Source organism: Mustelus asterias, chromosome 18 (genome assembly GCF_964213995.1).
Source record: "Mustelus asterias chromosome 18, sMusAst1.hap1.1, whole genome shotgun sequence".
Classification (NCBI taxonomy): Eukaryota; Metazoa; Chordata; class Chondrichthyes; order Carcharhiniformes; family Triakidae; genus Mustelus; species Mustelus asterias.
The window spans coordinates 35468392-35490946 of record NC_135818.1 but is presented as its reverse complement, the minus strand read 5'-3'; the positions used below and the strand labels follow the sequence as shown (position 1 = coordinate 35490946).

Here is a 22555-nt window from a genome sequence, read left to right as displayed (position 1 = left end):
ACAAAAAGCTTGGTCAAAGATTTTAAGGAGTTCTTAAGCAAAGCAAGGTAGAGAGATGGAGAGATGTGGGATGACTGAGAATATGGGGCAGGGGGAGGCGGGGGGCGGTGGGGGGGGGCGGGTGTGTGAAATTAGAGAGATTAGATCCTGGACATCTGAGGGTACAGCGACCAATTTTGAAACAATTAAAATTAGGGATGCACAGGAGTCCAGAATTAGATGAGCATAGATATTGCAGAGAGTTGTGGGATTAGAGGGAATTATATAAATATGGATGGGCAAGGCCATGGAAGGATTTGAAAAAAGTTTGAGGATTTTAAAATTCAGACATTGCTTGACTATGAGCCACTGAACATAGGAATGACAGGTGAACAGGAGTGGGTGAAAGTTAGGACATAGGCAGCAGAGTTTTGGATTATCTCAAGTTTATGAAGTCAGAGACCATGGCAGGAAAAGTGGGGTGTAGCCCGTTGGCTGTAGTGCTGTCCTTTCCTGACATTTTTTTGACACTTAGCCAAAAAGAAAACAGGAGGCAGGATGTCATTCTCAAATTGAATAATCCCACCCTGCCAGCAGCTTGGGCCTTTTAAAGGATACCCCACTGAAAAAAAAGAATCAAAAAGTAAGGACAATGCCCCCCCCAAACAGGACATGGAACACCCATCCCTCTTCCCAGGATACAGAACCCCCCACACCCACAGAATTCTGCCCCCCAGACAAAGAACTCTCCCCCCACCATGGAATTTCACTCCCCCCACCCCAGACGCAGAACTCCTGGTACCTGGCCCATGGAACCCCCTCCCACTTGGCAGTGCCAGGGATCAGAGCCAGGGTAGGCCTCTCCCCTGGGGGTTGAACTCGGCTGTGCACCTCCAGCAGGTTCTATTCACCAGGTGCACATCGTGAGGAACCTGTCGCTCTCACACTGATGTGAGTGCAACATGGGAGGACAATCATGCGTAAATGCCTGATCTGCATGGGAAATTTGATGTCAATGGTGACCCTGTGACACAGCGGGATCTGGGTGTTCTGGTTAATAAATCACAAAAGGTTAGCCTGCAGGTACAGCAAGAGATGACAGAGACAAATGGAATATTAGTGATTATTGCACAGGTAATGGAATATACAAATATGGAAGTTTTACTGCAAGTATACAGGGTCTTGGTGAGATCACATCTGGAGTATCTTGTACTGTATTGGTCTTCATATTTGAAAAATAAGAGTTAAGAAGAGGTCAGAATAGGTTCATTTGACTCATTCCTGGGACAGAAGGATTAAGAAATATGGAACAGATTAGGCCTATAGCCTTTGGAGTTTAGAAGAATGGAAGATGATCCTGTTGAAACATTATGGTGTGATTATTCCGGCCATGGCGCTGCAAGTTGCGACCAGCCGAAAATCAGTGCGAGGCTGATTATAATATGGAAATCGCCATTTCCATATCATTAGCAGACCGGGACACTATCATCTGGCATCGCTAATGTTACCCCCGTCCTGCCGGGGGAAGTGCCCACCAATGGAGATTGAAGCTGGTCTCCATTAATGGGGACCAGATGTGATCACCCCGCTGGTAGCGACAGAGGGCACTGAGGCCCACCTGGGAGGTTGAGGGCAGGGGGGTACCATGTTGGCAGTGCCAGCCTGGCACCCTGGCACTGCCCACCAGGCATCAGGCAGTGCCAAGATGGCAGGGCCTGAGGGGGAGGGGCCGAACGGTGGTGGTGGGGAGGGGACCCACTTGGGGGCAATGACAGGGGGGGCTATGACTGGGGGTGATATGATGGGGGGGTCCTATGACGGGGGAGGCTATGACGGGAGGAGTGCTAAGATGGAGGTGTGCTAGGACAGGGGTGTGCTAGGACAGGGGTGTGCTAGGACAGGGGTGTGCTATGACAGGGGTGTGCTAGGACAGGGGTGTGCTAGGACAGGGGTGTGCTAAGACAGGGGTGTGCTAGGACAGGGGTGTGCTAGGACAGGGGTGTGCTAGGACAGGGGTGTGCTATGACAGGGGTGTGCTATGACAGGGGTGTGCTATGATGAGGAGGTGCTATGATGGGGGGATGCTATGACGGGGGGATGCTATGACGGGGGGGTGCTATGACAGGGGTTGCTATGATGAGGGGATGCTATGATGGGGGATGCTATGATGGGGGATGCTATGATGGGGGATGCTATGATGGGGGATGCTATGATGGGGGATGCTATGATGGGGGTCGCTATGACGGGGAGGGTGCTATGACAGGGGGGTGCTATGATGAGGAGGTGCTATGATGGGGGGATGCTATGACGGGGGGATGCTATGACGGGGGGGTGCTATGACAGGGGTTGCTATGATGAGGGGGTGCTATGATGGGGGGATGCTATGACGGGGGGAGTGCTATGACGGGGGGGGTGCTATGACAGGAGTGATGGGGTCCTGGCATGCATGGGGAGAGCATGGGGGTCTCCGACTGCACTGTGAGATCAGAGCAGCCTTGCAAAATGGCACCCGAGCCATACAAGATTATGTATACAGATTAAAGATTGTTGGTGAGAAAAAAACTATTACATAAGTAAATAGGATTCTGTATTTTACTTAAAAAGGCATTGATTATGGAATAAGATGATCGTCTGTAAAACTGTAAGTTATTGGTTAAGAAACATATTAAGAAATTCTGGGGACATGAAAGATGTAAGAATGCAATCCTTTCTTTCTTATAAATCTGCTTAGACCACATTTAGAATATGTGAAGTCGTAGGCATTCAGTTATAAGAATGATATTGGAGACATGGAAAGAGCAACATACAGTTGCCAAGATGCTACCAGAAATGAGAAGATGATGAATGTTTTTTTAAAACTAGTTGGTTTCCTTTGTAATAAAAATGACAAAATAGTGTGATAGAATCACAGAATAGTTACAGCACAGAGGGAGGCCAAACTTTGCTGGCTGCCTGCAAAAGCAATTCACCTATTGCCACTCCCTCACCATTTCCTGTAACCCTACTTTTTTTTTCCCTTTTCAGATAATGATCCCATTTCCTTTTGAATACCATGATTGAATCTGCCTCCACCACATTTTCAGACAGTGTATTCCAGAACCTAACCACTCACATTGTGAAAGAGGTTTTCTCCATGTCTCCATTGCTTCTTTTACCTAATACCTTGATTCTGTGCCCTGTGATCGAGTAGATAGGGAACAATTTTCCCTATCTACTCTGTCCAGATTCCTCATGATTTTGGAAACTTTTTCGCTCAACATTCTCACATTCTCTTCCCCAAGGAAAATAGCCCCAGCTTCTTAATCTATGTAACTGAAATTCCTCATTCCTGGGAACATTCTTGTGAATCTTTTCTTCACATCCTTCCTGAAGTATGGTGTCCAAGACTTGATGCAATACTTCAGTTGAGGCAGAACAATGTTTAATGCAGATCTATCATAACTTCCTTGCTTTGTGCTCAGTGTTTCTATTTATATAGACTAGGATCCTGTAACCTTTATTAACTGCTCTTTCAACTTGTCTGTCACGTTTAATGATTTATGCGTATATACATCCCAGGTCCCTCTGCTCCTGCATGCACTCCTTTAGAATTGTACCTTTTATTTTATATTGTCTCACCACTTTCTTCCTATCAAACTTAATTACTTCATACTTCTCAGCATTAAATTACATCTGCCACTCCACCAGACTGTCTATCTTTAACACTATCCTCCTCAGTTCACAATACTTCCAAATTTTATATCATCTGTAAGTTTTGAACTGATGTCCTGTATGCCAATGTCTGGATCATTAATATAAATCAGGAAAAATCGGGTCCTAACATAGAACATAGAACAGTACAGCACAGAACAGGCCCTTCGGCCCATGATGTTGTGCCGATCTTTATCTGAAACCAAGATCAAGCTATCCCACTCCCTATCATCCTGGTGTGCTCCATGTGCCTATCCAATAACCGCTTAAATGTTCCTAAAGTGTCTGACTCCACTATCACTGCAGGCAGTCCATTCCACACCCCAAACACTCTCTGCGTAAAGAACCTACCTCTGATATCCTTCCTATATCTCCCACCACAAACCCTATAGTTATGCCCCCTTGTAATAGCTCCATCCACCCGAGGAAATAGTATTTGAACGTTCATTCTATCTATCCCCTTCATCATTTTATAAACCACTATTAAGTCTCCCCTCAGCCTCCTCCGCTCCAGAGAGAACAGCCCTAGCTCCCTCAACCTTTCTTCATGAGACCTACCCTCCAAACCAGGCAGCATCCTGGTAAATCTCCTCTGCACTCTTTCCAGCGCTTCCACATCCTTCTTATAGTGAGGTGACCAGAACTGCACACAATATTCCAAATGTGGTCCTGTACAGTTGCAGCATAACCCCACGGCTCTTAAACTCCAACCCCCTGTTAATAAAAGCTAAGTAAGAAGTTTAACAACACCAGGTTAAAGTCCAACAGGTTTATTTGGTAGCAAAAGCCACACAAGCTTTCAGAGCTGCAAGCCCCTTCTTCAGGTGAGTGTTAACCTGGTGTTGTTAAACTTCTTACTGTGTTTACCCCAGTCCAACGCCGGCATCTCCACGTCAATAAAAGCTAACACACTATAGGCCTTCTTCACAGCTCTATCCACTTGAGTGGCAACCTTTAGAGATCCTTGCAAAATTCCAGTCCACCTGGCCCTGGCTGTTCAGTTTCTCCCATTAACACATTATGGTAACCCATCTTTTGCGACCATTAACACTCCTATTTGTCTTATGTCCAGGACAAATTTGACCATATCTCCTTTGCCTCGATCTATCCCTGCTTTTCTATTCTGCCCTACCTCCCCTTTCCAACTATATAATTCTGTACATTTCTGACTTTCTTAATTTCTGCAGAAGGATGATTTAGATCCGAAACGTTGGTCAGAATTTTATTGGCCTGCCCGTCACGGGAATCAGAGTGGTGAGGGGCAGACCATGGAAAGGTACGTTGACATCAGGCAGGATTTTACAGTTTCGGGGCAACAAATACTGGTTTTGTGAATGAAAGAGTTAAAATAAAAACAGTTGAAAATAAAGATATTAAAACAGCAAGAATTAGAAAACATTAAATAGTTTAATTCAATTAACAAGATAAATCTTCATCACCTTATTTTATCTTCCAAAGTGAAGACAATCCAATTCCTAACTAAAATTGGTCTGGAATCATTCCTTGTGGGACATTTTTGCACTGGTTTAATCATTACTGGCAAACTCTGAACAAACTTTTCCAAGAGCCAAGAAACTGCCATAGATGAGTATAAATACTAATTTGATTAAAGCATAGTATTTTAATGATGCTGGTTCATTTTGCAAAGGGTTTAAAATATTTAGTACTTTGTCTTTGAGTAAATGTTGCTAGGAGTGATGCCTAAAGAGGATAAGTATACTTATTCAGCAAGTGCTTAATTAGTTCCAATAGCATTATACCATACAGTGATCATATATTAACAATAAAATGATGATACTGTCCTTTATAAGCAAGGAAACTAAAAAGGAAATAATATTGAGCAATATGAGTTATGAAAAGAATGTACTGTGCTCACAGTTGGAAGGGGTGATTCCCTATCAATTGTTAAAGTTACAAAGGCAACCATTTTGTTAAACTGCAATTAATTACATTGTTACGGTTTCATGACAATTGTAATGTTAAGGGGAGTTGGACACCGAGGGGGAGGAACTGGGTGAGTTTGTGACTTTTTGCTTTGCTGTCTTGGAAATAATAATAATCTTGTTTTAAGGTGCAGGCTAACTTCAGACTCATTCTTCTTCAACATAGAATTATTGGACTTAACATCCCTGTTCTTCAAAGGTGACAACTTCCTGGTTCCATCAGAGCATGGTTGAAGGTGGGTTGGGGAGGAATCTCACAGAAGTTGGCATTGGGGCAGCAGACTGTCTCTGGGCAATTTTCCCTGAGGTAGGTCATGGAAAGCCAGTCTGCATAATTAACTGCTCATTTGTGGGCTGATTAGGGACAAGGGCTCCTCACATAAAAGCCCAGCAGGTACCTAGAGGATCACCAGCCATCCTGAGGAAGAAGTTCTGCTCTATACAGGATTGGCCTTGAGTTTTACTTTTAAACAGAGTCAAACCTGTTCAGAATGTGCCTTAAGATGGAGACACTTTTGCGTTCCCCTCCCACGGTTACAACATCCGTCTCTGACAGCGGGGCTGCTGTCCTTCCAAAGTTAAAAGGCTCTCCTTTATTGGACAACTGACCTAGATCTGGCTCCTTACTTGGTCACCTCTAAGAAGATTTCATAGGCAGGCACCCTGACTATCAGAGCGAGATTCAGACCCAGAAACGGTCCTAATTCACACTCATATCCTAAGAACAGAAGACTCCCCCAAATGTTTGAACTGAGGCAAGATAAGCTTACATGTTTCTAGGAGGACCAACAGATTCCCAAGTACAAATAAGGTTTGGCATTGTATTTACATGCCATGTAATGTAAAATTATAAAAATGTGAGCTTACTCTCTCCAAAAAGGCAGAGTCCACTTTAATCTCCAGTTTATACTGCAGGTTTAGCCTTGATTCAACGTCCAAATTTCTTCACATCAACACAAAATTGCAATATAAATGCAATTCTGGTTATGTACCTTGCCCTCATAAGGCCCCATACCCAACATGTTAGGCGATAGTTTAACTTTCTCTGCTTTGTTTAAACTAGTTCAGGAGTGTAAACCAAAGCTGGCCCACAGGGGCCCATCTGATTCGGCAGGAGCCTCATGAATTTACGTCAATCAGGTCCTTATTGTGGAGATAGGGCCCTAAAGTCACTTTTACAGCTGGATCATGGAACATCTGCCATGAGTGTTTAATTTAGTCAAAGAGTTTAATAAACTCTTAAGCTAAAAGTGAAGGACTTCTAAGCTTAGTTTTTAAAAATGTGGTGCCAGAACAGTGCCACAAAAGAGTTTGGGTCATGACTATCCTGGGCAAATCCATCCATGTTTCCAATAGCCTTCCCAAACACCCTCCAACCCACCACCCATGCCTCGAAAGCTTATCTTCTTGCCAGTCTCGTGCTATCCAATATTCTCCCAACCTGAATCCAGCAAGGTGTCTTAGGATGCTCTTTTCGGGTAGCAGCTTGCCACTGCTATTTAAATGAGGGCTGACTTTGAAATAGGCCAGGGTTCTCATTGTGCCCCCTGGATAGTCTGCCCACATGTTTTCCATCCAACCATGTAGGAATTAAAACACCCCTTCTGACTACAAATTTTTAAATCTGGGATTTAATCATATTATAGTATAATTCAATGGTCTTGTTTGTGTTGTGATTATATTCTTTTGTCCTTTTTCTTAATTCAGTGCTAAAGTAAATGACTAAATTTAAACACAGTTTTGCTTCACTTTGAAGCCTACTGTAACATAAGTTTCAAAGTTGAGGAAAAATTAAAGTCATTAGACTTGCTATTATTCTTCCGTCTATCCAACTGGCTGTTTAATAGATCAGATAATAATAGGAAATCTAATAGTTCAAACCCTAAATTCTTCCTCTCAAACAGGATGCAAGCATGTCAGCTGGGAAACACATCAAAGGAAGGAACCTTTCCGTCTGATACCGACTCTGTAGCATTTGCAGAATGGAAATCAATATTAATTTAAAAAAGGACTGGTTACTTGCAAAATTCTGTTACTAACCCTTATACTAAATGAAAAACCTTAAACGTTACTTCAAATATTACCAACTTCTTGGTGCAACACCATTATTTGTTCCAGATAAAGAACTGTAGATGCAAGTTTCATGGTATCAACAATTGCAATTTTTATCTTTATTTTTGTATGCAGAGCAGGTAAATTGCAATCTAGCTCAATCAGAATACATACATTTCGCGCACATGTAACTAATAGTTACCTTCAACATTCCTTGTGGCTACACTGGCCTAATGAAATATTTCAGTTAAAAAATATTCAATCACATAGGTCATTGATAACTTCAATCTGTAAAAACCAACATCTCAATTTTAACTAAAATATACAACACAGTAAATTAGTAAGCACATAGTTACAAGAAACATAAGACAAATAGGTATATAAGCCACGCTTTTTAAAGCAAGGTTTAACTTGTGGGGTTCAGTCTAAATGTGAGTTGCTAATTATTTTTTGACAGGTTGGGAGGGGAGTGATAACCAAACTTTGGGTGCAATCTATAAACAGTGGGTGGGATTTTTTCATTTTGAGATTTTGAGGTGGGGCAAGATTCAGACAGGTAAACGTGCCAAATCTTCCAGCCCCAATCTCATTAATGATGCACCCAGGTGTTTTGCACTGCATTCCATGGTGAGGCAGATTTGGATGGTGCATACTACGTCAGTCACGTCCAGGTACCATATTGAAAAGGCATCCAACACAACTGGCCCACCATTGAAGAAAGAAGGTGGACCACCTAAAAATTAAAATAGATCTCTGAGAACACTCAAAGGCCAGAATATGGACCTCCTGAGAATGAAGGTGGATCTCCAGAAACATTCTGAGGGTGGAGGATGGACCCCCTCCAGAACACCTAAACTGGCAGGTCCACCTGCAGATGCTCCCTCCACCCACTGCCATGGCATTCAAGGCTGTGGGCAGCCTCCATCCAAACTACGGAGGCATCTCCAGGCAATGTTCAGATGAATCCTGATATCTGCACATTACCTTGTTCCAAATGTGATTCCTGCTGGCATTGCACAAAGTCTGGCATGTCGGGGGAGGGACGAGGGGTGGCAGTGGGGTTGGGCCTTCATCTGCATCTCACTAATGGGATGCAAATGAGGTTCACGCTGTCCTCGGGTGAGTTTTCCAACCCGCAATGGTAGGCACCAGTGGAAGATCCGGCATGGGCGGCACGCTGGCACAGTAGGGCAGCACGGTAGCACAGTAGGGTGGCACAGTAGGGCGACATGGTGGCACAGTGGTTAGCACTGCTGCCTCACAGCGTCAGGGTTTGATTCCTGGCTTGGGTCACTGTCTGTGTGAAGTTTGTGCATTCTCCCCATGTCTGCGTGGGCTTCCTCCGGGTGCTCCAATTTCCTCCCACAATCCAAAGAGGTGCGGGTTAGGTGGATTGACCATGTTAAATTGCCCCGTCGTGTCAGGGGGAACTAGCTAGGGTAAATGTATGGGGTTTATGGGGTGGGATTCTGGCCAGTGTAGACTCGGTGGGCCGAATGGCCTCCTTCTGCACTGTAGAGATTCTATGATTCTATTCTATGATCCCACTGTAAAATCACACCACCATGAAACCAATTTCTATCTCCTATGCCCACCATCAAAAATGCCAGTAGTGGCTTGGGAGAATTCAGCACATGGTCCTTCTGCATGCTTGTTAACGTTGTGCAAAAAACAGCGCACAGGAATTATGTGATTTAATTTTCCTACATCTGATTAGAAGTTTCAGTAAAGGAGCTTAGTGTTTAAATATACAACTATACCATAAAATAATATCAGTGTTTCAACTTAGAATATTTAATTTCCAATTTTTATTATTTTATTACACCATCCACACAGTGACCTTATTGTTAATGTTTGTGCACTGGTTATGTTGACACTTTTATAAGAGAACATTACAGAAAAAATAAACTTGCTTACCTGTGAAAGACCCAAATAGATGGACACAGTTTCAGAGATGTATAAAAATTTTCCTTCTTGATTTAATGCAAATACAAATCCATCCAAAGACTGTGAAGAAACAAACAAAACTCTTAACATTGGTTGGCCATTTGGCATACGAGTGACTCTTTTGTACAAACAACATTCTACAAAATGTCATTTAAATTATATTACAGCATAACATTGCAGTGAAGGATTAATTTCTATGTTTTCATCATGATTTTTCAATGTTATCTCAGCAAATGATGTAAAATTAACAATTGAAAAGTTAATTCAAAGCATCTTTTGTTAAAGCAAAGGAAAATAGCAAAGATGTCATAAAATTTTTAAAAATCTTTCTCTTCCTTCTATAAATAATAGTGTAGTGATGGTTTTCTCTTTTGGTGGCCTGATTCTCTTAAGAACTTAGGAAACTTCAGTTTTAAGATGTGACTAAAAATTTAGTTTAAAACACAAAGGACATACAAGATAAACAAGACATTAACCTCAGCTGCGGCAGTTTTTCGAAGGGTCAAATTACATCGGTTCGTGCTAAAGACCTCTCCCAAGATCTGAAGCACTGAGCCAAAGTCCATTACAATTATACATTTTTGATATCTACTCCTCCTAATTAACTTAGACTTGATTTCATTTCAAGTTAACAGATCAGTCCAAGACATGACGGATACCTTAGCCAATTGCGAATTTTGTGGCGAGAGCAGCTTGCAGACCTTTGTCTTTCAACAAACCCCAGCCAGAACTCTGCTACAAACCTAGCTCCTCCCATTAACCACATTATCACATGGCCCTGTCAATCCAAACCCACCTTACATTCCTTTCATCAAAAACCCCAGGGGACCTATGCTATTTGTAAATTAAAGTCCATTAGCTCTCTCCTAAGTAAACACTGCATGGCTAAGATCAGTAATCATCCTGCTTTCCCAGCATCTGAGCTGCATTCCCTCTCAACACACCGATTACCTGTAGAAAAAAATTGAACTTTAAAACAGTCCCCTTAAACAAAAAAAAGCAATAGCACACTAGCATCACACAGTCGATCTAATCTCTCCTCACAGAACAATCCTGCCTCCCAGGAATCAGTCTGGTGAACCTTCACTGCACTCCCTCTACGGCAAGTATATCCTTTAAATAAGGAGACCAAAACTGCATAAAATACTCTAGGTGTCGTCTCACCAAGGCCCTGTACAGCTGCAGTCAGAAATCCTTGCTCCTGTACTAAAGTCTCCTTGCAATGAAGGTCAACACACCATCTGCTTTCCTAACTGCCTGCTGTACCTGCATGCTGGCTTGCAGTGACTGGTGTACTAGGACACCCAGGTCCATTTGTCCGACAACATTTTCCAATCTATCACCATTTAAATAATACTCTGCCATTCTGTTTCGCCTTCTAAGGGGATCACTCCACATTTATCCACATTATACTGCATCGGCCATGTATTTGTCCACTCACTCAACTTGCCTGAATCAACGAAGCCTCTCAAAATCCTCCTTACCACTCACCTTCCCAGAAAGTTTTGTGTCATCTGCAAACTTGGAAATATTACATTTGGTTCCCTCATCCAAATCATTGATGTATATTGTGAATAGCTGGGGCCCAAGCACTGATCCCTATGGAACCCAACTAGTCACTGCCTGCCAATTTTGCACACTAGCCTTTTATGGGATGTTATCAAGAGCATCCTGAAAATTTAAAAACATCACGTCCATTGGTTCCTCTCACTGTTTAATTAGTTACATCTTCAAAAGACTCAGTAGGTTTGTCAAATATGATTTTTCTTTCATAACTCCATGTGACTTTGTCTAATCTTGTTGATATTTTCTGAGTGTCCTGTTATCACATCCTTTCTAATAAACTCTAGCATTTTCCCTACTACTGATGTTAGTCTAATGAGAATGTAATTGCCTGTTTTTTCCCTCCCGCCCTTTTTTACCTGGAAAATTCATCAGCTTTCAGACCCAGTAATTTCTCCAACACTATTTTTCTAGTCATACTAATTTTCTTCAAATTCCTTCTTCTCACTAGGCCCTTGATCCCTTCATATTTCTGGGAAGTTATTTGTGTCTTCTCTGTGAAGACTGAACTAAAGTAGTTGTTTAATTGCTCTGATATTTCCTTGTTCTCTATTATAAATTTTCCTGTTTTGGACTTTAAGGGTCCTACATTGGTCTTCACTAATCTTTTCATATACTTATAGATGCCTTTGCAGCCCGTTTTTATGTTATTCGCAAGTTTACTCTATTTTCCCTTCTTAATCAATCTCTTTATCACCCTTTGCTAAATACTGAACTTCTCCCAATCCTCAGGCTTGCTACTTTTAGAATCATAGAATCCCTACAGGGTGGAAGGAGGCCTATAATCAGTCCCAATGCTTCAGGAGTCCCTCCATCCCACAACGTGTCTCCAGCTACACATTTATCTGGTCCATTCTCCTATTCCTGCTCTCGTAGTCTGTGGCACTGGGACCAATCTTGAGATCACTGCCTTTGAGGTCCTGCTTTTTAATTTATTGTCAGGTCCCTATATTCGGCCTTCAGGATTTCATCTTCTTTCTTACATATGTCGTTGGTACCAACATGGATCACAAACTTTGGCTATTCACCGTAATATGTTCTTTACTTACAAACGGAAGTGAACAAACTTATTTTAAGGCTTACAAATAAAGACAATCACTTTCAAAAAATAGAGCAAATCATCTTTGTATCAACGAAATAAAATTGATTCTTTTCAATTTGATATTTTAGTTGCATGGACAAAATAGTATTCCTATGCTTCATAAATGTTTAATCTCAGAGTGGCATATAATCAATATTGTGTTCTAGCAGGAACTCAATCTCTGGGACTGAAGCAAAAAAATTACTATTGTTCACACAGATCTTTGTAACTGCCTCAGAAAAAAACCCAAAGCCAGGTATTTCAGTAATAGGACAATGAGAATAGTCTCGATCAGAAGCAGAATAATGAACAGAATTTTTGAGTAGTTCTATTATCTTTTACACAACCTTGACATATAATAACAAGTGCAATGGATTAATCGAATAGACCAAACATTACAGTACCAATTAATCAGATAAATAATTTCATGACAGTTTTTAAATAATGTGAAAGCAGCTTCAGTATTTCGTACAAATACAATCTTATAATGACCAATTTCATTACTCACAGTATTTTGTTAAGGCTTTCATGTATATTTTTGAAAATGCATGGAATTTTGATCAATGCAATTTTACCGTCACGAAATCTTACTTTTTAAAATTGTTAGGCCACATCCATTCCTGAAAAGATATTCAACATCAGGGCATTCGGGAAGGAGCTTTACAAAAACCTCTCAATTGTAGCGCACAACAGTTAATTATAAAAATCGAAATAGCTGGAAATTTCAGCAGTTCTGATGAACAGTCAGTAACCAGAAACGTTAATTCTGTTTCTCTATCGACAGATGTTGCCAGACTTTGGGCATTTCCAGTATTTTTTGTATCATTTTATATTTCCAGCAGTACATTGTAATCTTATTAGTTAATAAACAATTATGATTATTGAACTATTAAGAAATATTGCTAGCAAAATAAAAAAATGGATATCTAGTAATATTATCAACATCAGCACACAGTCAATACTATGTGTGTAATTTGTCTATGTAAATTTAAATTACATACAGTGCAATAAAATAACTAGAATTTCAGAATGTATGTTAAAATGAAATATCAAGCTCATTCCTGTTCACTAGACTGTGCCGAGAATGTTTTGCATGGGTTTTACTTCTGAATGAATGTATTCAAATCTTCTTATTCTGTACTTAGAAAGTGGTGGGAGGTCTGGGTACTTCTTTCAAATAACATGGTGTTGAAACAAATCTGCTATAATTAATAAAAGATGCAGTAAGAAGTCTCACAACACCAGGTTAAAGTCCAACAGCTTTATTTGGTAGTACGAGCTTTTGGAGCACTGCCCTTTCATCAGGTGAGTGAAGAGTTGGGTTCACAAACAGGGCATATATAGGTACAAACTCAATTACAAGATAACGGTTGGAATGCGAGTCTTAACAGATAATCAAGTCTTTACAGGTGCAGACAATGTGAGTGGAGAGAGGGTTAAGCACAGGTTAAAGAGGTGTGAATTGTCTCCAGCCAGGACAGTTAGTGACATTTTTCAAGCCCAGGCGAGTTGTGGGGGTTACAGATAGTGTGACATGAACCCAAGATCCCGGTTGAGGCCGTCCTCATGTGTGTGGAACTTGGCTATAGGTTTCTGCTCGGCAATTCTGTGTTGTGTGTGTTGAAGGCTACCTTGGAGAATGCTTACCCGAAGATCAAAGGCCAAATGCCCTTGACTACTGAAGTGTTCCCCAACAGGAAGGGAACGCTCCTGCCTGGTGATTGGCAAGTGGTATCCATTCATCCGTTGTCGTAGCGTCTGCATGGTCTCGCCAATGTACCATGCCTCGGGACATCCTTTCCTGCAGCATATCAGGTAGACAACGTTGGCCGAGTCGCAAGAGTATGTGCCGTGTACCTGGTGGATGGTGTTCTCAGGTGAGATGATGGCATCCATGTCGATGATCCGTCACGTCTTGCAGAGGTTGCTGTGGCAGGGTTGTGTGGTGCCGTGGTTACTGAAGGCTGGGTAGTTTGCTGCGTATAATGGTCTGTTTGAGGTTGCGCGGTTGTTTGAAGGCAAGTAGTGGGAGTGTGGGGATGGCCTTGGCGAGATGTTCATCTTCATCGATGACATGTTGAAGGCTCTGGAGAAGATGCCGTAGCTTCTCCGCTCCGGGGAAGTACTGGACGACGAAGGGTACTCTGTCCACCGTGTCCCATGTTTGTCTTCTGAGGAAGTCAGTGCAGTTCTTTGCTGTGGCACGTCGGAACTGTCGATCGATGAGTCGAGCGCCATATCCTGTTCTTACAAGGGCATCTTTCAGTGACTGTAGGTGTCTGTTGCGATTCTCCTCATCTGAGCTGATCCTGTGTATACAGAGAACATGTCCGTAGGGGATGGCTTCTTTAACGTGTTTAGGTGGAAGCTGGAGAAGTGGAACATCGTGAGGTTATCCGCGGGCTTGCGGTACAGTGAAGTGCTGAGGTGACCGTCCTTGATGGAGATGCGTGTGTCCAAGATTATAGAGAGTAGTCCATGGTGAGTCTGGTGCTGTGATGGAACTTGTTGATGTCATCATATAGTTGTTGCAATGATTGATTGCCGTGAGTCCAAAGGAAGAAAATGTATCTAGTGTATAGCGTCAGTTAAAGGTCCATCCCCTACGGACAACACCTCCGTATACACAAGATCTGCTCAGATGAGGAGGATCACAACAGACATCTACAGATGCTGAAAGACGCCCTCGTAAGAACAGGATATGGCGCTCAACTCATCAATTGACAGTTCTGACACGCCACAGCGAAAAACCGCACCAATCTTCCCAGACGACAAACATGGGACATGGCGAACAGAGTACCTTTCGTCGTCCAGTATTTTCCTGGAGCGAAGAAGCTACGACATCTTCTCTGGAGTCTTCAACATGTCATCGATGAAGGCGAACATCTCACCAAGGCCATCCCTACACCCCCACTACTTGCCTTCAAACAACTGCATAACCTCAAACAGACCATTGTACACAGCAAACTACCCAGCCTTCAGGAGAACAGCGACCACACAATCCTGCCACAGCAACCTCTGCAAGACGTGCCGGATCATCGACACGGATGCCATCATCTCACGTGAGAACACCATCCACCAGGTGCACGGCACATACTCTTGCGACTTGGCCAACGTTGTCTATTTGATACGCTGCAGGAAAGGATGTCCCGAAATATGGTACATTGGCGAGACCATGTAGACACTACGACAACGGATGAATGGACACCGCTTGACAATCACCAGGCAGGAGTGTTCTCTTCCTGTTGGGGAACACTTCAGCAGTCAAGGGCATTCAGCCTCTGATCCTTGGGTAAGCTTTCTCCAAGGCGGCCTTCACGACACACGACAACGCATAATCGCTGAGCAGAAACTGATAGCGAAGTTCCACACACATGAGGACGACCTCAACCGGGATCTTGGGTTCATGTCACACTATCTGTAACCCCCACAACTTGCTTGGGCTTGTAAAATCTCACTATCTGTCCTAGTTTGAGACAATTCACACCTCTTTAACCTGTGCTTTACCCTCTCTCCACTCGCATTGTCTGCACCTGTAAAGACTTAATTATCTGTTAAGACTCGCATTCCAACCATTGTCTTGTAATTGAGTTTGTGCCTATATATGCCCTGTTTGTGAACCCAACTCTTCACTCACCTGATGAAGGGGCAGCGCTCCGAAAGTTCATGCTACCAAATAAAGCTGTTGGACTTTAACCTGGTGTTGCGAGACTTCTTACTGTGCCTATCCCAATCCAACGCCGGCATCTCCACATCATAATAAGAGGTATCATGTGTACTCTACTGGGAATGTAGGACAGGTTGCTGACCTGAAAGACAGGAGCAAAAGTCAATTCCTTCAATCGACTTGCTGCTTTCAATTCCTTACTACAGTTCAGGTGGTGACATTATTACTTTGCAATCTCGATCTACGCTTTGGTGTTTTTGCAGCATTTCAATACCACGATCTGAAGTACACCAAAAAAACGTTCCTGTCACCAACACACTTATGTGCCAAAAGGACGGGCTGCTCAACATCCTTCACATAACAAAGATCTAGTGCCATGATCTCCAAATAGTTGATCGCGATCGACAGGTCAATCCTAGAGTCTCGAAAAGTCAATTGTCATTGCCTGTCAAACCACTGCCAAAAATGTACAGTATTGGGGCTACTAGGGATGACTAGCAAATCAGCTCACCAACTGCTGAACTGGGACAAAAATGCACAGAACTTGGGCTTCTCATGATGATGAGTGAATCAGCTCACTGGCTGCCGAACGCTGCCAAAAATGCGTGGGACTCGAGCTTCTTGTGATGACGTGCGAATCAGTTCACTGTTGAATCACTGGCACCAAAATGTGGACTAAGGGTGAAGACAAAAAGATAAGCGAGGAGCCAGGGACCTCCAGGGCAAAAACCTAACATTTCCACCAGGAATGGGAAAGTGAATTTCTTTGTACAAATGTCAAAGGCAAGATCATTTGTCTCATTTGTCAACAAAGCGTAGCCTTAAGTAAAAGAGGTGATTTGGAATGGCATCACAAGATGATGCATGTCATGTTTCAAGAAAATTTCCCTTTAAACCATGCAAATGACAGAGCTAAAAGCGAGGTGAAAGGACAAAGATTTTTGGGGACTTTGTAAACAGAGTGATATACCCTCTTCTGACATCATGTGCACTCAAGGTGAAAACCTACTTTGGTTCCACATACCTCTGTGAGATGGCTTTTTGCCAGATAAAAATCATAAAGTCCAAGTATTGTGCTCATTTCACAGATGACCATCTGATGGACTGTATGATGGACAGCAAAGAGAATAAGAAAAGTGATAGGCAAAGAAATCAAGGGCCAGAGTCAGATAAGAACACAGTAAAAAATAGGAATGGGACAAGAAACGTTAAAAGGCCTCACCTTAATGTTTTGTACCTGAACGCTCAGAGCATTCAAATCAAAATGGATGAATTAGTTGTGCAAATAAATGTAAAGAGGTAGGGGATATGCATTATGGAGACATGGTTCCAAGGTGGAAAAGGATGGGAACTAAACTTTGAGGGCTATTCAATGTTTAGGAAAGACAGACAGAAAGAAAAAGGTGGTGGAGTTGCATTGTTGATTAAAGAAGATATTGATATGATATTGAGGAAAGATATTAGCACAGACGATGTGGAATCTGTATGAGTCAAGAAACACTAAGGGGAAAAAAACGTTTGTGGAGATGGTATACAGACCATCAAACTGTCGTGGTAATGTTGGGAATAGCATTAGACAGGAAGTCAGAGACACATATGTTAAAGGAACACTTGTGATTATCAGTGACTTTAATCATAAAATCATAGAATCCCTACGATGCAGAACAGGGCCATTCGGCCTATCGAGTCTGCACCAACCACAATCCCACCCAGAACCTATTCCCGTAACTCCACATATTTATCCAATCAACCTAGCCCACACATCTTTGGATCGTGGGAGGAAACCGGAGCACCCGGAGGAAACCCACGCAGACACAGGGAGAACATGCAAACTCCACACAGACAGTGACCCAAGGCAGGAATTGAACCTGTGTCCCTGGCGCTGTGAGGAAGCAGTGCTAACTATTGTGCCACCGTGTTGCCTGTATAGACTGGGAGAGTCAAATTAGTCACAGCATAATAGAGGAGGAATTTCTGGAGTGTATATGGGATGGTTTTCTGGACTAATACGTTGAGGAACCATCCAGGCTATCCTGGACTGGGTATTGTGCAATGAGAAAGGATTAGTTGGCAATCTAGTTGCAAGAGAACCCTTGGGGATGAGTGACCATAGTATGATAGAATTCATTGTCAAGATGGACTGTGACATAGTTGATTCTGAGACCAGGGTCCTGAATCTCAATAGAGGTAACAATGATGATTTGAGACATGAATTAGCTATGATGGATTGGGAAACATTACTGAAAAGAAGGATTGTGGACATGCAATGGCAGGCATTTAAACAAAGAATAGGTGAATTCCAAAAAGATTGACAAAAACTAATGTAGGCCCCTTACAGTCAGAAATGGGAGAACTCATGACGGACAATAAAGAAATGGCCGAGGAATTAAATTCATACATTGCTTCAGTCTTTACAAAGGAAGACATGAATAATGTACCATAAGTTCTGAGAGAAACAAGTTTTAGTGAGGAACTGAAGGAAATCAGCATTAGTAGGGAAATGGTTTTGGGGAAATTGATGGGATCGAAAGTGGATAAATCTCCAGGACCTGATAATCTTCATCCCAGAGTATTTAAGGAAGTGGCCCTGGAAATAGCAGATCCATTGGTGGTTATTTTCCAAAATTTTTTAGACTCTGAAATCATTCCTACAGATTGGAGGGGAGCTAATGTAAGCGTGCTTTTCAAAAAGGGAGGTAGATAGAAAACAGAGAACAGCTTAACATCAGTACTGTGGAAGTTGCTGAAGTCCATTATCAAGGATTTCATAACTCAGCATTTGGAAAGCAATGGTATAATCAGCCAAAGTCAGCATGAATTTACAAAGGGGAAATCATGCTTGACGAATCTATTAGAATTCTTTGAGGCTGTACAGAGTTGACCGAGGAGAACCAGTGGATGTGGTTTATTTAGACTTTCTGAAGGCTTTCAACAAGGTCTCATATGGCAAACCACTATGTAAAGTTAAAGCACATGGGATTGTGGGTAGTATCTTGAGATAGATAGAAAGGTGGTTAGCAGATGGAAAGCAAAGAGTTGCATAAATCAGTCTTTTACCCATTGACCGGCAGTGACTACTGGGCTACCATAATGATTGGTGCTAGGACTCCAACTGTTCACATTATATATTAATGATTTGAAAGAGGGAACTGAATGTATTATCTCCAAATTTGCAAAGTTGGGTGGGAAGGTGAGCTGTGAGGAGGATGCAGAGATGATTCAGTGTGATTTGGACGGGCTGAGTGAAGTAGGCATATGCATGGAAGATGCAGTATAATGTGGATCAATGTGAGGTTATCCACTTTGATGACAATAATAGGAAGGCAGATTATTACTTGAATAGGTGTAAATTGAGAGAAGTAGATACTCAGCGAGACCTTAGTGTCCTCGTGCATCAGTCGCTGAAAGTAAGTGTGCAGGTACAGCAGATGATAAAGAAGGCAAATGGTGTATTGGCCTTCATAGCAAGAGGATTTGAGTATAGGAATAGGGATGTTTTACTGCAATTGTATAGGTGTTGGTGAGGCCACACATGGAGAATTGTTTGCAGTTTTGGTGTCCTTGCATGAGGAAGAATGTCCTTTCCACAGAGGGAGTGCAGCAAAGGTTTACCAGGCTAATTCCTGGGATGGCTGGTCTGTCATATGAGGAGCAACTAGGTCGCTTAGAATTATATTCATTGGAGTTTAGAAGAATGAGAGGGGATCTCATAGAAATTTATAAAATTCTAACAGGATTAGACAGGGTGGATTCAGAAAAATGTTTCCAATAGTGGGGGAGTCCAGTGGGGGAGTCATAATTTGAGGATAAGGGTTAAATCTTTCAGTACTGAGGTGAGGAAACATTTCGTCACCCAGAGAGTGGTGAATCTGTGGGATTCCCTACCACAATAAGTAGTTGAGGCCAAAATGTCTGATTTCCAGAAGAAATTAGATATAACTCTTGGAGCTAAAGGGATCAAGGAATAAGTGTGTGGGGGGAGGTGGGATCAGCATATTGGATTTGATGATCAGCCAAGGTGGAGCAGCCTTGATGGGCCAAATGGCCTACTCCTGCTTCTATTTTCTATGTTTCTATGAGACTGGCCGTACAGACAGTGTGCCAACACAGGTGTCACACTAAGGATAGGTGAATGTTATGCATGAGTACATTTTGGGGCGTTTTAGTAAAGTTGAATTTTGATCTCATGCAGCATTTTGATGCTAAAAGTGATCTTGTGCTCAAAGGTTGGAGGCCACTGATCTAGAGAATATCCTCAACTGGGATTTTTGTTATATCTGAAAGGAGTTGGGTATATCACAGCAGAGAATTGGTACAATATATTTCATAGAATCATAGAATCATAGAAACCCTACAGTGCAGAAGGAGGCCATTCGGCCCATCGAGTCTGCACCGACCACAATCCCACCCAGGCCCTACCCCCACATATTTTACCCACTAATCCCTCTAACCTACGCATCCCAGGACTCTAAGGGGCAATTTTTTTTAACCTGGCCAATTAACCTAACCCGCACATCTTTGGACTGTGGGAGGAAACCGGAGCACCCGGAGGAAACCCACGCAGACACGAGGAGAATGTGCAAACTCCACACCGACAGTGACCCGAGCCAGGAATCGAACCCGGGACCCTGGAGCTGTGAAGCAGCAGTGCTAACCACTGTGCTACCGTGCCGCCCAGTACAGTTTTACCAGTACAGTTGTCTGATATAATGTACAAGACTTCATATTCACTGATGTATTGTTAAACTGAATAAAACTGAGAGCAATCTTTAAACATCAAGGGCGAGGAAATACCATATTAATTCATGTTAGCAACACACATGAAACAGAGATAGTGAGAATTTATTTTCTGCAGAGTGTTTATTAATTCGAAAGTACATTTAAAGTATTTTTTGTCAATTCATACTTAATTATAATTTGTTGGATAAAGAAAAAGTATTTGGAATAAAACAGACTTAGCACATAATACCGTCGGGGATTTTCAACATAAAAGGTCACCTCAGAAAAGGACAAGCCGCTCACATGACACAAAGGAAATATTAAAGTACCTTCTGTGCTTGTTAGAATCCTAATTAAACTAAATAAAGAATAAATAACTTTCGTTTAAACAAATCCTCACCCCATATGTTGCATAAATAGGACCTTTGGAAATTATAGAATGCCCACAAAACAGACCTTAATTGTCACCTGTGACTTTGTCATGCAGAAGTTATCAGACCTTTCCACTTATGGAATAAACCAAACATAAGAAAAGTTTTGGCCTTGATATTAATATGAATATCGCTTCCAAATGGGGTTGGGTGGAATTGCATGGCAGAAATCCAGAAGTCAAATGAGTGAATTAGAATCTGCAATCTCAACTCAAGAATACCAATGAATTTTAACTCCTGGGTTTTGTAACTTTAAGCTGTGCAGCAGGTATGATGTTCACCTGAATGATGTCACCTCAGAAAGGAGCACTGCATGTATCGGGGGTCTTCAGGATGGATGTTGCATAAAGAGCAAAGACAGCACCAGACTCAAAGACAGATGACTGTAATTATTGCTGGTTGTGGTAAGGAGGAGGAGGGGCATGTTTTTCCTGAATAAAAGGAAAAAGAAACCTGTGACTTTCATCAAGAATGTGCGATTGGAGATAACTGAGCAAGTAAACAGCAGGAGTGTGATGCCCAGTTTTTGGATGCAGTGCAGGAAATGGTGTAATGACCCAATTAGGTCAGGATAAATAAAGGTACATTTGCTGATTCAATTGCACACCGTGTTTAAGGCCCCTTTTCAGTCTATGTTAAGTATTCTTCATCACATTACTCCTCATGCCTTCTTAACTTTCAGTAGCACCCACTCTTCACTTTGCCACTGACACCAATCCTTATGCAATGTAATGGATGTTTCTCACAGTTACCCTCAGCAAATGCAATACATCCATTGGGTGAATACCTCACCTTTCCTCACCAACAGGTCAATTTTTTCATCCACTGGAAGAGAAGAGAGTGCAATTTCACAGTAACTTCATTGCAGTGTTAATGTAAGCCTTACTAGTGACTAATAAATAAACTTTAAATGTAAAAGAAAGGGAGAAGACAAGAGAGGCAATCATAAATAATCTAGCTCAGAGATGCAGAGGAGGATACCATGGGGGTAACAGCACATCTATGGCGACAGAATTCCAAACATCTCTGACACATATTAGCTGATTCCGTTCATAATGACTGGACTATGAAAGGACAGCCTGGTGATTATCAAGATCTTGACTTTGTCAAGATTACATTAGGCTTTTCATGCACATAGTAAGTGCCACTAGACCCTCATGCGGATGATACCTCAGAGGACCCAACTTTTTCTAAGGGTGCTCTGTTATTGGACATGCAGCCATTCACCAATAGAGATACACACTAAATAAAAGCAAATTACTGCGGATGCTGGGATCTGAAACCAAAAAGGAAGTGTCAACTTGGCTTGTCAAAGCTTTGACATAGGGTCGTCTGGACTTGAAACGTCAGCTCTTTTCTCTCCTTACAGACACTGCCAGACCTGCTGAGATTTTCCAGCATTTTCTCTTTTGGATAGAGATACTCACACTTAGTTGGATCTATTGAGATAGCCAGTTGGATTGTCACCTGGTGATTCACATTG

General features: G+C 42.2%; 1 protein-coding gene across 1 annotated transcript in view; it reads right to left on the bottom strand.

Annotated features, from left to right (window-relative positions):
• The window catches only part of npas3 (neuronal PAS domain protein 3), a 1397016-nt gene that overhangs the window by 454921 nt on the left and 919540 nt on the right, over window positions 1-22555 (bottom strand). The window contains exon 5 of the mRNA XM_078233737.1: window positions 9582-9671. Within this exon, the coding sequence (XP_078089863.1) occupies window positions 9582-9671 (90 nt within the window). The remainder of the gene's footprint in view (window positions 1-9581; window positions 9672-22555) is intronic.